The sequence below is a fragment of the Amyelois transitella genome, chromosome 29, assembly GCF_032362555.1.
Source record: "Amyelois transitella isolate CPQ chromosome 29, ilAmyTran1.1, whole genome shotgun sequence".
Taxonomy (NCBI): Eukaryota; Metazoa; Arthropoda; class Insecta; order Lepidoptera; family Pyralidae; genus Amyelois; species Amyelois transitella.
Genome location: NC_083532.1, coordinates 4,487,903 through 4,505,071, shown reverse-complemented (window position 1 = coordinate 4,505,071; position 17,169 = coordinate 4,487,903). Strand labels below are relative to the sequence as shown.

The 17,169-nt window shown below is 41.3% G+C and overlaps 1 protein-coding gene across 1 annotated transcript; it reads right to left on the bottom strand.

Annotated features, from left to right (window-relative positions):
* Positions 1-839: 839 nt before the first annotated feature.
* LOC106138584 (actin-like protein 6A) lies at positions 840-15,970 on the bottom strand. Its single transcript, XM_013339767.2, has 9 exons — positions 15,641-15,970; positions 14,791-14,942; positions 13,513-13,739; positions 12,504-12,621; positions 11,062-11,193; positions 10,316-10,466; positions 9,739-9,883; positions 1,845-1,900; positions 840-1,269 (listed from the first exon to the last, which is right to left on the bottom strand). Exons 1-9 carry the CDS (start codon positions 15,840-15,842, stop codon positions 1,166-1,168), a joined length of 1,287 nt encoding a protein of 428 aa, XP_013195221.1. The 5' UTR covers positions 15,843-15,970; the 3' UTR covers positions 840-1,165.
* Positions 15,971-17,169: the final 1,199 nt, after the last annotated feature.

Sequence of the window (17,169 nt, the reverse complement as noted above, 5' to 3'; positions counted from 1 at the left end):
AAGAGAGTTGAAAACATAATCACTGTTACCCCAGAGGCCGCTTTTAACCACGATATAAAGGAGAGTTTGGTTTCGATAGAAATTTATCACAAAAAGTGTGAATTTTACGGATCAATATCGTGTATTTTTGGATCACCAAACTGAAAATAAGTGCATAATGTGTATAGCTTTACGAGAGTAAGACTTAAGTTGCATAAGATATGTGATTTTATTCATAAGATTTTACTTAATAAAGTGTCTATTGAAAAAGGAAATGGTTTTACTAGAGGAAGTACGCCGCTCGCGTAAAACGAAAAATCACAATAATTCCCATTCCCTTGGGAATTTTGGGAAATCCACTCTTAGTGCACTTCTATAAGAAACTAATTCTATCAATAAGTCTTTTCAAGACTGTTGGCTCTGTCTACCCCGCAAGGAATATAGACGTGATTATAAGTATATATATATATATATGTAGGAGAAACTGAACGCCAAATTTCATGTCTAGCTAGACCCAGCGGTCTTAAGATATACTAAAGTTTTTCATCCATACCCGTGGAAAATTTCAGTATAAATCAGCATATGCATAGCATTTAAAATCGATTTAGTATCTATCGATCTATTCAATTCAATTCAAAATATTTATTGCATATAATAATGTTGAATTACAGTTACTTCTAATAAATAGGTACAATATGAACCCTGTTGGGTATCGCAATTTTAAAATAATATGAAACAACGGCTATGGTTTGAGCATATAACAGACAGATAGACTTCGCATTTATAAATACTAATATGGATTTATTAATACGCCTGAAAAAAAAAATTCAAAATAAATCAATTATTCACAATGGATTAAAATTAAAATTTATTTTCTCATTCATACGATACACATACAAAGTAAACGCGACACTGTCCTTTTATACAACACATATATGTAAGTATTTAAAAAAAAGATGTTTTTATCGACCCCGCGAACTGAACTGTCCGCTATAACGAGCGAGATAGCAGTAGACATTTTGTTTTTAGATTTTAAATTTAATACACTTCTAATAAGATCGTTATTTAGTTTGATTTGGCATAAAGTTGCTATGATATTCTGCGCCCTCAAATATTATCGAGGCGATAAACATGGTAGTTCCTTACACGCTTTATATAAAGCTAAATTATTTCTTTTTTGATTAATTTAAGGGCATTTCCTTTCTAGTTGCCCCTTGCCGCCTTCGTCATACTCTTGGGATGAAATCCACATTTGCTGGAACGATCCTATGGACGCGAGGATTGAACCGCCTGAAAATAAAAAACAAGCGTTAAAATTGCAAGCGCCATCTATTGACCTCAACAGACAACTATCACAAAATAAATAATAAAAAATCAGATGTGCCGTGTGGCTCCCGGAATTGGACCACTTAGCTTTCCCATTGATATTGTAAAAGGCGACTAAGGGATCAGACATGTAGTGCAGCTTCAATCATAATTCAATACCGCAACAATAATAAATATTATTTACAACAATATATATTATTTACTGTAACTAGGTTAATACTTTGTTTATTGTGGAGAAAATAAATAAACTTTTATTATTATTAATACAGATAAGGTTCCCGTGCAATGGTTTCGGAGGTCATTACCAAAGTCGCTTCGTGTAAAAAGCCTGACTCACCCAATCCAGGATATAGCGGACAAAAGCTATCATTTATATCTATCATTAAGCCTAACAGCTGAACGTGACCTATCAAGACTGCTGGCTCTGTCTATCCCGCAAGAGATATAGACGTGATTATATGAATAAATGAAAAATGGACGCACCTCGAGCTTCAGAAATTGTTACACGGTTGGAGAAGAATAATAAATGTATAACTTACCGATCCAAGCGGCGAATCTTCTTTCATTATGAGACGGCGCTGTGTGACTCTTTAGCCTGTAATTTTTTTAATTATATTCAGTTTAACATTATAATTAAAGTAATCGGCCTTGCCTGATATTCACCACTGACTGTTGCCGGCGACTTCGTCCGCCGTAAAAATAAAATCTGTTAATCTCAATATAAAAAAACAGTCCCTTTTTTTTTATACCACTTTTAACGTTTAAGACGGCCTCTGTGGCGCAGCGGTTGTGCGCTTGTCTGTGACACAGTAGGTCCCGGGTTCGAATCCCGGCCAGGGCATGATGAGAAACGAACTTTCTCTGATTGACCTGGGTATTATAAGTATTTTATTATAAAATATAGTATCGTTGAGTTAGTATCTCGTAACACAAGTCTCGAACTTACTTCGAGGCTAACTCAATCTGTGTAATTTGTTCCGTATATATTAATGCATGCACGATGTATGCATGCACGATGTATGTATGCACTATGTATATATGCACGATGTATGTAAGCACGATGTATGTATGCACGATGCATGTATGCACGATGTATGCATGCACGATGTATGCATGCACTATGTATGTATGCACGATGTATGTAAGCACGATGTATGTATGCACGATGCATGTATGCACGATGTATGCATGCACGATGTATGTCTGTATGTATGTAACAAGCAATACCTGTGCGAGGAGGGCGCCCTGCTGGCCATATGTATGTATGATGTACCTATGTATGTCTGTATGTATGTAACAAGTAGTACCTGTGCGAGGAAGGCGCCCTGCTGGCCATATGTATGTATGATGTACCTATGTATGTCTGTATGTATGTAACAAGAAGTAGTAGTACCTGTGCGAGGAGGGCGCCCTGCTGGCCATATGTATGTATGATGTACCTATGTATGTCTGTATGTAACAAGAAGTAGTAGTACCTGTGCGAGGAGGGCGCCCTGCTGGCCATATGTATGTATGATGTACCTATGTATGTCTGTATGTAACAAGAAGTAGTAGTACCTGTGTGAGGAGGGCGCCCTGCTGGCCATATGTATGTATGATGTACCTATGTATGTCTGTATGTAACAAGAAGTAGTAGTACCTGTGTGAGGAGGGCGCCCTGCTGGCCATATGTATGTATGATGTACCTATGTATGTCTGTATGTAACAAGAAGTAGTAGTACCTGTGCGAGGAGGGCGCCCTGCTGGCCATATGTATGTATGATGTACCTATGTATGTCTGTATGTATGTAACAAGAAGTAGTAGTACCTGTGCGAGGAGGGCGCCCTGCTGGCCATATGTATGTATGATGTACCTATGTATGTCTGTATGTATGTAACAAGAAGTAGTAGTACCTGTGTGAGGAGGGCGCCCTGCTGGCCATATGTATGTATGATGTACCTATGTCTGTATGTATGTAACAAGAAGTAGTAGTACCTGTGCGAGGAGGGCGCCCTGCTGGCCATATGTATGTATGATGTACCTATGTATGTCTGTATGTAACAAGAAGTAGTAGTACCTGTGCGAGGAGGGCGCCCTGCTGGCCATATGTATGTATGATGTACCTATGTATGTCTGTATGTATGTAACAAGAAGTAGTAGTACCTGTGTGAGGAGGGCGCCCTGCTGGCCATATGTATGTATGATGTACCTATGTATGTCTGTATGTATGTAACAAGAAGTAGTAGTACCTGTGTGAGGAGGGCGCCCTGCTGGCCATATGTATGTATGATGTACCTATGTATGTCTGTATGTATGTAACAAGAAGTAGTAGTACCTGTGCGAGGAGGGCGCCCTGCTGGCCATATGTATGTATGATGTACCTATGTCTGTATGTATGTAACAAGAAGTAGTAGTACCTGTGTGAGGAGGGCGCCCTGCTGGCCATATGTATGTATGATGTACCTATGTATGTCTGTATGTATGTAACAAGAAGTAGTAGTACCTGTGCGAGGAGGGCGCCCTGCTGGCCATATGTATGTATGATGTACCTATGTCTGTATGTATGTAACAAGAAGTAGTAGTACCTGTGTGAGGAGGGCGCCCTGCTGGCCATATGTATGTATGATGTACCTATGTATGTCTGTATGTAACAAGAAGTAGTAGTACCTGTGTGAGGAGGGCGCCCTGCTGGCCATATGTATGTATGATGTACCTATGTATGTCTGTATGTATGTAACAAGAAGTAGTAGTACCTGTGCGAGGAGGGCGCCCTGCTGGCCATATGTATGTATGATGTACCTATGTATGTCTGTATGTAACAAGAAGTAGTAGTACCTGTGTGAGGAGGGCGCCCTGCTGGCCATATGTATGTATGATGTACCTATGTCTGTATGTATGTAACAAGAAGTAGTAGTACCTGTGTGAGGAGGGCGCCCTGCTGGCCATATGTATGTATGATGTACCTATGTATGTCTGTATGTATGTAACAAGAAGTAGTAGTACCTGTGTGAGGAGGGCGCCCTGCTGGCCATATGTATGTATGATGTACCTATGTATGTCTGTATGTAACAAGAAGTAGTAGTACCTGTGTGAGGAGGGCGCCCTGCTGGCCATATGTATGTATGATGTACCTATGTATGTCTGTATGTATGTAACAAGAAGTAGTAGTACCTGTGTGAGGAGGGCGCCCTGCTGGCCATATGTATGTATGATGTACCTATGTATGTCTGTATGTATGTAACAAGAAGTAGTAGTACCTGTGTGAGGAGGGCGCCCTGCTGGCCATATGTATGTATGATGTACCTATGTATGTCTGTATGTATGTAACAAGAAGTAGTAGTACCTGTGTGAGGAGGGCGCCCTGCTGGCCATATGTATGTATGATGTACCTATGTATGTCTGTATGTATGTAACAAGAAGTAGTAGTACCTGTGTGAGGAGGGCGCCCTGCTGGCCATATGTATGTATGATGTACCTATGTCTGTATGTATGTAACAAGAAGTAGTAGTACCTGTGTGAGGAGGGCGCCCTGCTGGCCATATGTATGTATGATGTACCTATGTCTGTATGTATGTAACAAGAAGTAGTAGTACCTGTGTGAGGAGGGCGCCCTGCTGGCCATATGTATGTATGATGTACCTATGTATGTCTGTATGTAACAAGAAGTAGTAGTACCTGTGTGAGGAGGGCGCCCTGCTGGCCATATGTATGTATGATGTACCTATGTATGTCTGTATGTATGTAACAAGAAGTAGTAGTACCTGTGTGAGGAGGGCGCCCTGCTGGCCATATGTATGTATGATGTACCTATGTATGTCTGTATGTATGTAACAAGAAGTAGTAGTACCTGTGTGAGGAGGGCGCCCTGCTGGCCATATGTATGTATGATGTACCTATGTATGTCTGTATGTATGTAACAAGAAGTAGTAGTACCTGTGTGAGGAGGGCGCCCTGCTGGCCATATGTATGTATGATGTACCTATGTATGTCTGTATGTAACAAGAAGTAGTAGTACCTGTGTGAGGAGGGCGCCCTGCTGGCCATATGTATGTATGATGTACCTATGTATGTCTGTATGTATGTAACAAGAAGTAGTAGTACCTGTGTGAGGAGGGCGCCCTGCTGGCCATATGTATGTATGATGTACCTATGTATGTCTGTATGTATGTAACAAGAAGTAGTAGTACCTGTGTGAGGAGGGCGCCCTGCTGGCCATATGTATGTATGATGTACCTATGTCTGTATGTATGTAACAAGAAGTAGTAGTACCTGTGCGAGGAGGGCGCCCTGCTGGCCATATGTATGTATGATGTACCTATGTATGTCTGTATGTATGTAACAAGAAGTAGTAGTACCTGTGTGAGGAGGGCGCCCTGCTGGCCATATGTATGTATGATGTACCTATGTATGTCTGTATGTATGTAACAAGAAGTAGTAGTACCTGTGTGAGGAGGGCGCCCTGCTGGCCATATGTATGTATGATGTACCTATGTATGTCTGTATGTATGTAACAAGAAGTAGTAGTACCTGTGTGAGGAGGGCGCCCTGCTGGCCATATGTATGTATGATGTACCTATGTCTGTATGTATGTAACAAGAAGTAGTAGTACCTGTGTGAGGAGGGCGCCCTGCTGGCCATATGTATGTATGATGTACCTATGTCTGTATGTATGTAACAAGAAGTAGTAGTACCTGTGTGAGGAGGGCGCCCTGCTGGCCATATGTATGTATGATGTACCTATGTATGTCTGTATGTATGTAACAAGAAGTAGTAGTACCTGTGTGAGGAGGGCGCCCTGCTGGCCATATGTATGTATGATGTACCTATGTATGTCTGTATGTAACAAGAAGTAGTAGTACCTGTGTGAGGAGGGCGCCCTGCTGGCCATATGTATGTATGATGTACCTATGTATGTCTGTATGTATGTAACAAGAAGTAGTAGTACCTGTGTGAGGAGGGCGCCCTGCTGGCCATATGTATGTATGATGTACCTATGTCTGTATGTATGTAACAAGAAGTAGTAGTACCTGTGTGAGGAGGGCGCCCTGCTGGCCATATGTATGTATGATGTACCTATGTCTGTATGTATGTAACAAGAAGTAGTAGTACCTGTGTGAGGAGGGCGCCCTGCTGGCCATATGTATGTATGATGTACCTATGTCTGTATGTATGTAACAAGAAGTAGTAGTACCTGTGCGAGGAGGGCGCCCTGCTGGCCATATGTATGTATGATGTACCTATGTATGTCTGTATGTATGTAACAAGAAGTAGTAGTACCTGTGTGAGGAGGGCGCCCTGCTGGCCATATGTATGTATGATGTACCTATGTCTGTATGTATGTAACAAGAAGTAGTAGTACCTGTGTGAGGAGGGCGCCCTGCTGGCCATATGTATGTATGATGTACCTATGTCTGTATGTATGTAACAAGAAGTAGTAGTACCTGTGTGAGGAGGGCGCCCTGCTGGCCATATGTATGTATGATGTACCTATGTATGTCTGTATGTATGTAACAAGAAGTAGTAGTACCTGTGTGAGGAGGGCGCCCTGCTGGCCATATGTATGTATGATGTACCTATGTCTGTATGTATGTAACAAGAAGTAGTAGTACCTGTGTGAGGAGGGCGCCCTGCTGGCCATATGTATGTATGATGTACCTATGTCTGTATGTATGTAACAAGAAGTAGTAGTACCTGTGCGAGGAGGGCGCCCTGCTGGCCATATGTATGTATGATGTACCTATGTCTGTATGTATGTAACAAGAAGTAGTAGTACCTGTGTGAGGAGGGCGCCCTGCTGGCCATATGTATGTATGATGTACCTATGTATGTCTGTATGTAACAAGAAGTAGTAGTACCTGTGTGAGGAGGGCGCCCTGCTGGCCATATGTATGTATGATGTACCTATGTCTGTATGTATGTAACAAGAAGTAGTAGTACCTGTGCGAGGAGGGCGCCCTGCTGGCCATATGTATGTATGATGTACCTATGTATGTCTGTATGTATGTAACAAGAAGTAGTAGTACCTGTGTGAGGAGGGCGCCCTGCTGGCCATATGTATGTATGATGTACCTATGTCTGTATGTATGTAACAAGAAGTAGTAGTACCTGTGTGAGGAGGGCGCCCTGCTGGCCATATGTATGTATGATGTACCTATGTCTGTATGTATGTAACAAGAAGTAGTAGTACCTGTGTGAGGAGGGCGCCCTGCTGGCCATATGTATGTATGATGTACCTATGTCTGTATGTATGTAACAAGAAGTAGTAGTACCTGTGCGAGGAGGGCGCCCTGCTGGCCATATGTATGTATGATGTACCTATGTATGTCTGTATGTAACAAGAAGTAGTAGTACCTGTGTGAGGAGGGCGCCCTGCTGGCCATATGTATGTATGATGTACCTATGTATGTCTGTATGTATGTAACAAGAAGTAGTAGTACCTGTGTGAGGAGGGCGCCCTGCTGGCCATATGTATGTATGATGTACCTATGTCTGTATGTATGTAACAAGAAGTAGTAGTACCTGTGCGAGGAGGGCGCCCTGCTGGCCATATGTATGTATGATGTACCTATGTATGTCTGTATGTATGTAACAAGAAGTAGTAGTACCTGTGTGAGGAGGGCGCCCTGCTGGCCATATGTATGTATGATGTACCTATGTATGTCTGTATGTATGTAACAAGAAGTAGTAGTACCTGTGTGAGGAGGGCGCCCTGCTGGCCATATGTATGTATGATGTACCTATGTATGTCTGTATGTATGTAACAAGAAGTAGTAGTACCTGTGTGAGGAGGGCGCCCTGCTGGCCATATGTATGTATGATGTACCTATGTATGTCTGTATGTATGTAACAAGAAGTAGTAGTACCTGTGTGAGGAGGGCGCCCTGCTGGCCATATGTATGTATGATGTACCTATGTATGTCTGTATGTATGTAACAAGAAGTAGTAGTACCTGTGTGAGGAGGGCGCCCTGCTGGCCATATGTATGTATGATGTACCTATGTCTGTATGTATGTAACAAGAAGTAGTAGTACCTGTGTGAGGAGGGCGCCCTGCTGGCCATATGTATGTATGATGTACCTATGTATGTCTGTATGTATGTAACAAGAAGTAGTAGTACCTGTGTGAGGAGGGCGCCCTGCTGGCCATATGTATGTATGATGTACCTATGTATGTCTGTATGTATGTAACAAGAAGTAGTAGTACCTGTGTGAGGAGGGCGCCCTGCTGGCCATATGTATGTATGATGTACCTATGTATGTCTGTATGTATGTAACAAGAAGTAGTAGTACCTGTGTGAGGAGGGCGCCCTGCTGGCCATATGTATGTATGATGTACCTATGTATGTCTGTATGTATGTAACAAGAAGTAGTAGTACCTGTGTGAGGAGGGCGCCCTGCTGGCCATATGTATGTATGATGTACCTATGTCTGTATGTATGTAACAAGAAGTAGTAGTACCTGTGCGAGGAGGGCGCCCTGCTGGCCATATGTATGTATGATGTACCTATGTATGTCTGTATGTATGTAACAAGAAGTAGTAGTACCTGTGTGAGGAGGGCGCCCTGCTGGCCATATGTATGTATGATGTACCTATGTATGTCTGTATGTATGTAACAAGAAGTAGTAGTACCTGTGTGAGGAGGGCGCCCTGCTGGCCATATGTATGTATGATGTACCTATGTCTGTATGTATGTAACAAGAAGTAGTAGTACCTGTGTGAGGAGGGCGCCCTGCTGGCCATATGTATGTATGATGTACCTATGTATGTCTGTATGTATGTAACAAGAAGTAGTAGTACCTGTGTGAGGAGGGCGCCCTGCTGGCCATATGTATGTATGATGTACCTATGTATGTCTGTATGTATGTAACAAGAAGTAGTAGTACCTGTGTGAGGAGGGCGCCCTGCTGGCCATATGTATGTATGATGTACCTATGTATGTCTGTATGTATGTAACAAGAAGTAGTAGTACCTGTGTGAGGAGGGCGCCCTGCTGGCCATATGTATGTATGATGTACCTATGTCTGTATGTATGTAACAAGAAGTAGTAGTACCTGTGCGAGGAGGGCGCCCTGCTGGCCATATGTATGTATGATGTACCTATGTATGTCTGTATGTAACAAGAAGTAGTAGTACCTGTGCGAGGAGGGCGCCCTGCTGGCCATATGTATGTATGATGTACCTATGTCTGTATGTATGTAACAAGAAGTAGTAGTACCTGTGTGAGGAGGGCGCCCTGCTGGCCATATGTATGTATGATGTACCTATGTATGTCTGTATGTATGTAACAAGAAGTAGTAGTACCTGTGTGAGGAGGGCGCCCTGCTGGCCATATGTATGTATGATGTACCTATGTATGTCTGTATGTATGTAACAAGCAATACCTGTGCGAGGAAGGCGCCCTGCTGGCCATATGTATGCACTATGTATGTCTGTATGTATGTAACAAGCAATACCTGTGCGAGGAGGGCGCCCTGCTGGCCAGCTCCTTGGCGAGGCGGTCGCTCCAGCCGGGCAGGCAGGCGCCGCCGCCCACGCACAGCACGCCGCCCCACAGCGCGGGCCGCGCGTCCGCGTCGCACGCGCTCGCCGCCGCGCACACTGACACATGCGCACGCGCACACACATACATATTCAAATTCAAATTCAAAATTTTTATTCATTATCCTAGGATATAGCAGAAATACAAGGAGAGTGTGGAGGGAAAGGTCGGAGTGGGAAGACCTAGACGAACGTATCTTGATCAAATTAAGGACGTCCTGGCAAAGGGTCAGGTCGAGAGTACAAGCTCGGCGGTTTCGGGTACTTTTGACCCTCCACACTCTCCTTGTATATCTGCTTAGTCAACCTGTTTTCATTCATCCTCTCCACATGACCGAACCATCTCAACATACCCTTTTCTTTTCCCTCATTTCTATCATTAAGCTAAACAGCTGAACTTAGCCTGTCAGTCTTTTCAAGACTGTTAACTCTGTCTACCCCGCAAGGGATATAGACGTGACCATATGTGTGTGTGTGTATGTATTTTCTTACCAATATGCGGCGCACCCAATGCCTGTTCGAACAAGCACTCGGTCAGCTTGAACCTCTCCGGGCCGAAGTCCTGGTGGTAACCGCCGGGGAACTCGTAATGCGTGCCCGGCACCGAAGCGGCAGTTCGCTCGTCGTATTGACTTTCTGATACCTGGGTGAACAAACATACATACATAAGACAGAAGGACTTTAATTTGTTTGAAATTTGCATACATACATGTAATCAATTAATCAAGTGTATACACCTTGCGGGGTAGACAGAGCCGACAATGTTGAAAAGTCTGATAGGCCACGTTCAGCTGTTTGACTTAATGATAGAATAGAGTTTGAAATTTCGATCTGCTAAACGAACTATATGTATACTAGACTAGCTGTTGTACGTAACTTCGTCCGTCGAAAACAGACAATCAATTAACGAATTTATTTCGGTTAGTTTATCAGCGGAATTGTGAGGTTATATATAATATTCAGTATTTCAGATGTCGTCGGTAATATTCAATATATCGAGTATACATGTTAAATTAAAGGACTCGTGAGTCTTAACTATGGCACCAATCTCGAGTGTACTCTATCAAATTAAGACTTGTGAGACTTAACTTTGACACCAGGCTCGAGTACGCTATGCAAACTTAAGACTCGTGAATCTTAACTTTGTTACGCAGGTTCGTTCCATTTTTCTCTTCTGCCTCTATGTTCATATGACTACAGATAGAAAAAAAATAAAAAAAAATAAAATGTCATCTTACATGCGCAACACAGTGGCAGAAGTCCTCGTACTGTCTCTTCAGCATGTACTGCTGCCAGGAGTGTGTCAAGCCGGCGGGAAGCGGCTTGAGGGTGTATCTGGCGCGCTCGCGTTCCCTTATAACCTCTTTACTCTGTGGACAAATTGTAATGCTATCACTACATAGTATAAAACAGCCTAGGTCTAAGTCTCTATTTTAGTCTGTTTGTCTGTATGCTTAAATCTTTAAAATTACGCAACGGATTTTGATGCGGTTTTTTGTAACAGGTAGATTGATTCAAGAGGAAGGTTTTTATGTATAATAACATTTATAATTTTGCACCCGTGCGAAGCCGGGGCGGATTGCTAGTTAGTTATAATTCGTTCCATCTATACTAATATTATGTATAAAGCTGAAGAGTTTGTTTGTTTAACGCGCTAATCTCAGGAGCTAGTGGTTCGAATTGAAAAATTCTTTATGCGTTGAATAGACCATTTATCGAGAAAGGCTTTTGGCTATATATAACATCACGCTGCGACTACAAGGTGCAAAGAAATAATGGAAAATGTGAAAAAAAAACGGCGAAAATTATTCGTCCTTGAGGGCTTCAATGATGCCCAAAATAACTTTCTACGCGGACGAAGTAGCGGGCACAGCTTGTCGCTCATATAAGAACGGTTAAGTTCAAATGTAAATTGAATTTCTTTTTTTTTCATTATTATGGGAAATTCCAACTACACTTAATAATTGTCATATTTTTTGCTTTCACAACATTGGTTGACGTCAAATTAATTACTTAAAACGAAAGTTTACTGACGCTTCCAAAGCGTCAGTGCAGAAGAAGCGGTAACAGACTGCACTGCGGCATTGTTTTCAATAACGTCAACTTCACAAATAGCCGAACTTGGATTAGAAATGTGGGACAAGAGAATTCATTATTGTGGTGAATTGATTTAAGCGGAATATAAATATTACCCACACAAACGCGGCCCAGATTGACAAAAAAATAAAAATCTGTCTGTTCTTTTATTTGTACTTTCTCCGGAACTAGTGGACGGTTTTTGATGAAACCTGGGCTCCTCTTCAGAGTGATGATGTGTATCATCACCGGGACTAAACCCAGGAGGGAGAAAACAAAATAAAAAACGAACTAAAAGGATGAAAATCTTACATACATACATAAAATCACGCCTCTTTCCCGGAGGGGTAGGCAGAGACTACCTTTTTCCACTTGCCACGATCTCTGCATACTTCCTTCGCTTCATCCACATTCATAACTCTCTTCATGCAAGCTCAGCGGTTTCGGGTACTCTTGACCTGACCCTTTACCAGGACGTCCTAAATTTGATCAAGATACGTTCGTCTAGGTCTTCCCACTCCGACCTTTCCCTCCACACTCTCCTTGTACATCTGCTTAGTCAACCTGTTTTCATTCATCCTCTCCACAAAAAAAAAAATCTTACCTGTATACTATATATAGGCAACATCTGTATATGCATGTTGTTCAGCATGATTTTAGCTTGTGCCGCGAGGTGGTCGCCGCCCAGTGGAGACCTCACCGCCGCGCTGACCAGAGCGTAACTACAACAAACATACATCAAATTTTATATAGTTACTCTAACTGTCTACGCTTCTACTGCATACATACATATGGTCACGTCTAAGTCCCTTGCGGGGTAGACAGAGCCAACAGTCTTGAAAAGACTGAATGACCACGTTCAGCTATTTGGCTTAATGATAGAATTGAGATTCAAATAGTGACAGGTTGCTAGACCATCGCCTAAAAAAGAATCCCAAGTTTGTAAGCCCATCCCTTAGTCGCCTTTTACGACATCCATGGGAAAGAGATGGAGTGGTCCTATTCTTTTTTTGTATTGGTGCCGGGAACCACACGCTTCTACTGGACCGTTTATATTGGAATATAAATAAAAGAATGTGTACTGCGTGCTGATGTATATTCGGATGAGGAAGAGAAATAATGGCAATTGTCAAATTTTACAAGTACAAAACGCCAACGCCAAAATTGACGGCGCGCAACACTGACTTTTGCAGGGGGCAGCGGTGGGATTTTCCTGAAAATAATTACGCTACGGCTGATTGTTCCAGACTTATGTTTATGTAGGGGTGTTATATAGTGCCGTGTGGTTTTCGACACTTTAGAATAAGACCATTCCATCTTTTTCGCAGTGATGTCGCAAAAGGCGACTAAGGCTATGGGATTCTTTTTACAGACGATGGGCTAGAAGCCTGTCACTATTTGAATCTCAATTCAGCTATGCGAATAAACATGTGTACGAGGTTTTTCCTTGAGGAAAAAGGCTGCGGGCTAGCAACGTGTGTTTTGAATCTCAATTCCATCATTAAACCGTGCAGTTGTACATAGGCTTGAATAGCGCGACGTCCTAGGGAAGGCAATTTGCTCTGTCTACCCCGTAAGGGAAAAAGACGTGATGTCTTAATCTACAAACTCACCCATCTATAACCGGTACAGCTGAGGTGTGGCTCGCGCCAGCATCCACCACCAGGGCCGTGGACTTTCCACTAGCGAACGCGGCCACTACAGCATTCTTCACCAGGAAGAACGCCGGTGCCTGGTACTTCTCGAACAGCAGCTCAGCCAGCTTCTCCCGCGCTGGCCGTGTGGTCCACACCGCTTCTGTGAAGAGGGCCGGGTGGTGTTCTGATGGGGAGCGTATGACCTGATAATAGTATATTATTAATATATAATAAAGTATAATATAGGAAAAAATCTGCGTAATGAACTCGGTATTTTATAGCATTCTCATTTGGGACTGGCAAAGAAGAGTAATTATTGTAACATAAACAACAGATAATCACGTCTATATCCTCAGTGGGGTAGGCAGAGCCAACAGTCATCAAAAGACTGAAAGTTAACGATAGAATTGAGATTCAAACAGTGACAGGTTGCTAGCCCAGCTAGCATCGCCTAAAAGACGAATCCCAAGTATATAAGCCTAACCCTTAGTCGCGTTTTACGACATCCATGGGAAAGAGATGTAGTAGAAGTAATTATTATAACCCAACATTTATAAATGTAAAATTATGTTAGTTTATTTGTTGTCAAAAGCTATCTATTGACTCAATCTTCTTGAAATTTTGCATAGATACATATAATTAACGAGTCTGTGCCGTGTGGTTCCCGGCACTAATACAAAAAAGAATAGGACCACTCCATCTCTTTCCCATGGATGTCGTAAAAGGCGACTAAGGGATAGGCCTATAAAATTGCGATCCTTTTTTTAGGCAATGTGCTAGCAACCTGTCACTATTTGGATCTCAATACCATCATTAAGCCGAGTAGCTGAACGTGGCCATTCAGTCTTTTCGGGACTATTTGCTCTGTCTACCCCGTAAGGGATATAGACGGACTATATATATGTATGTCTGTATGTAACGAGTCTGGAGAATGCCTGGCGATGTTGTATACCACATACTTACATACATACATATGATCACGTCTTTATCCCTTATGGGGTAGACAGAGCCAACAGTCTTCAAAAGACTGATAGGCCACGTTCAGCTGTTTGGCTTAATGATAGGATTGAGATTCAAATAGTGACGGGTTGCTAGCCCATCGCCTAAAAGAGAATCCCAAGTTTGTTAGCCTATCCCTTAGTCGCCTTTTACGACATCCACGGGATAGAGATGGAGTGGCCACACGGACTATATATATGTATGTATGTATGTAACGAGTCTGGAGAATGCCTGGCGATGTAACACATCACATACTTTAGCGTAACAATAGTCCAGCATCTTCTCGAACAGCTCCCAGTTGTCCACCTGTCCGTCTTTCATGTACGTCTGTATCTCCATGTTCGGTCTCGGCACGTGCAGCTCTGTCACGTCTATGTAGTGTCGGAGCTCTCCGCCTGCTTTGGTGCCTGTTGAGTTGAATGTTTTTAATTATTTTTTTGGATCCCTTTACGTTCTTATGAGTTTTAATCCTTAAGAAAGAGGAGCACTCTTTATTTCTTTTCTTGGGATAAAGTAAGAGGCGATTTTGAAATAAACATTTGAATGAATAAATATAAATATATGAGGAACAGATTATGCTGATGAGTTAGCCTCGAAGTAAGTTCAACACTTGTCTTACGAGATACTTATTCGGCAGTAGTATATTTTATAATAAAAAATTATATAGAAATGCAAGCAAGACCCAGGACAATTAGGGAAAGTTCTTATCATGATCTGGCCAGGATTCGAACCTGGGACCTCCGGTGTCACAGACAAGCGCACCACCACTGCGCCACAGATATACAAAACCTTATTTCTAATGCAACAATCATGATTCAAGCTAACAGACCTCAACTTTCAAGGTAAGTAAGAATCGCATTACTGCAATAGGAGAAAATTACCAGTGAATTAACTAGTTCATTCCTAGCTTTTTAGGTTAAACATAAATAAGGTACCAATTTGGATATTTAAGAAGTAATTTGTATAGCACTGGAATTGAATCCATGCTAAAGAAACTGTGAGAAAGTGTAAGAACTATAGTCCAAATTAAAAACAAGCATCTTTGCATGACCAAAATATTTTGTATTAGCTAGGTACAATATCTTAAAAACTTTATATTACTTACCGCTCTGTGTGACATTTCCATCTGGGACCTTCTCCTCAGGTTCTGGGATATGTGTGGCTGGTCCCACGCCAACGACCGCGGGAATATCGGCTTTTGGCGTGTCTTCTTGGGCATATCCAACTCTTAAGGTATGGTGGCCAGGATCGAATACTAGCGCGCCGATTTCATCACCGCCATACAGCATCCCATTAGGCGCACTCATTGCGAAGACTTAATTCTAATAATTGAGCTTATTTTATAAGAATTTTGTGAAAAAAAAGTTAATGTTTTTGTTTCGCAGAGTAGTAGCGTACCCTGTGGATAATGACAGTGACGTGATAGGTTAAGTGTGACATTGACATTTCTATTTTGCGAATTATATTTTTTTTGTAGGAACACTGTGTTGTTAAAAATGTGTTATTTTTTATGCCAAATAAATTATCGAGTTTCATTATAATATAATTAATAACTTTTTGGTTCAAAACTTATTTTTACAAAAAAAGTTGTCAACAGACGTTCACCCCTATCAGATCTTATTCATGAACGTTGACAATTTAAACTAATGTCTTTCTGAAGAGATCACGATCAGAGTACATCCAAACTAACAATATAAATAATATGAAAGTGAGCTTGTTCGTCCTTACTTTACGTTACAACTACTGAAACAAACTCCTTTAAAATTCTGCATAGATGCATAAAGTGTGAAGTATGAAAGACATTGAGTATTTTACACGGGGACAAAGCCGCTGACAAGTAGTTATGCTTAAGAAAACTGGTTATGCCTGACCTAATAAGAAACGTAAAGGAAAATAATTGACCACAATTAAAAAATAAAATCAAACCACCGCATTACATCACAATAATTTATTAGAACACAAACAGTTTATGCGAATAATATTTTAACTAACACCGATAGACACGAATTGCTATTTTAAACAAAATAACAAATACATCTAACAGCATGCAATTTTAACAAAATTTTTGTTTTCATTGATGTCAGTTCCTCTAAAACATTGTTTTTTACAATTAAAAACGAGTAGAACCTATTTGGTAGCAAATAATTTAGAATAAGATTTTAAGTTATGTTTATTTTGTATTTAAGGCTCCAAGAAAAATTTACTTTTGTTTTTTTTTTAAAAGGGACATGCACAGAAAGTATTAAAAAACAATAACCATGCGGTCTTAGCTTGCGGACCTTTTTAATGTTGTTCTACGAGGTAAGATTATATATATTTTTTTAAAAGTCTACCGCTGTTAGGTACTCCGGAGTACGTAGCAAATTTTATGGCGGGCAAAAACAAAAGAAATCATTTATTTAGAAACATAGGTACAAACCATGTGCAAACACAGTGCATGGTGCACTAGAAATAAATAGATTCTTGTAGTTCACGAAAATACATTAAATAGGTAGATTAAGTACTATACGAACTAAACAAGAATGAGATTATGGAATTCACAAGCCGTAAATTATGTCGTAATTTTATGTACCTAAAAAATAATAACTTTTTAATTAAGATAATTAGCAAAAACCTTCGCTCATTCTAAAAAGT

What these genes read in the sequence shown, in the direction of transcription:
- LOC106138584 (XM_013339767.2), bottom strand. Translation starts at nt 15,842, where the DNA reads ATGAGTGCGCCTAATGGGATGCTGTATGGCGGTGATGAAATCGGCGCG. An exon ending in TGGACTATTGTTACGCTAAA is followed by an intron (nt 13,740 to 14,790) that starts GTATGTGATGTG and finishes TACTATTATCAG; the next exon opens with GTCATACGCTCCCCATCAGA. An exon ending in TGCCTATATATAGTATACAG is followed by an intron (nt 11,194 to 12,503) that starts GTAAGATTTTTT and finishes ATTTGTCCACAG; the next exon opens with AGTAAAGAGGTTATAAGGGA.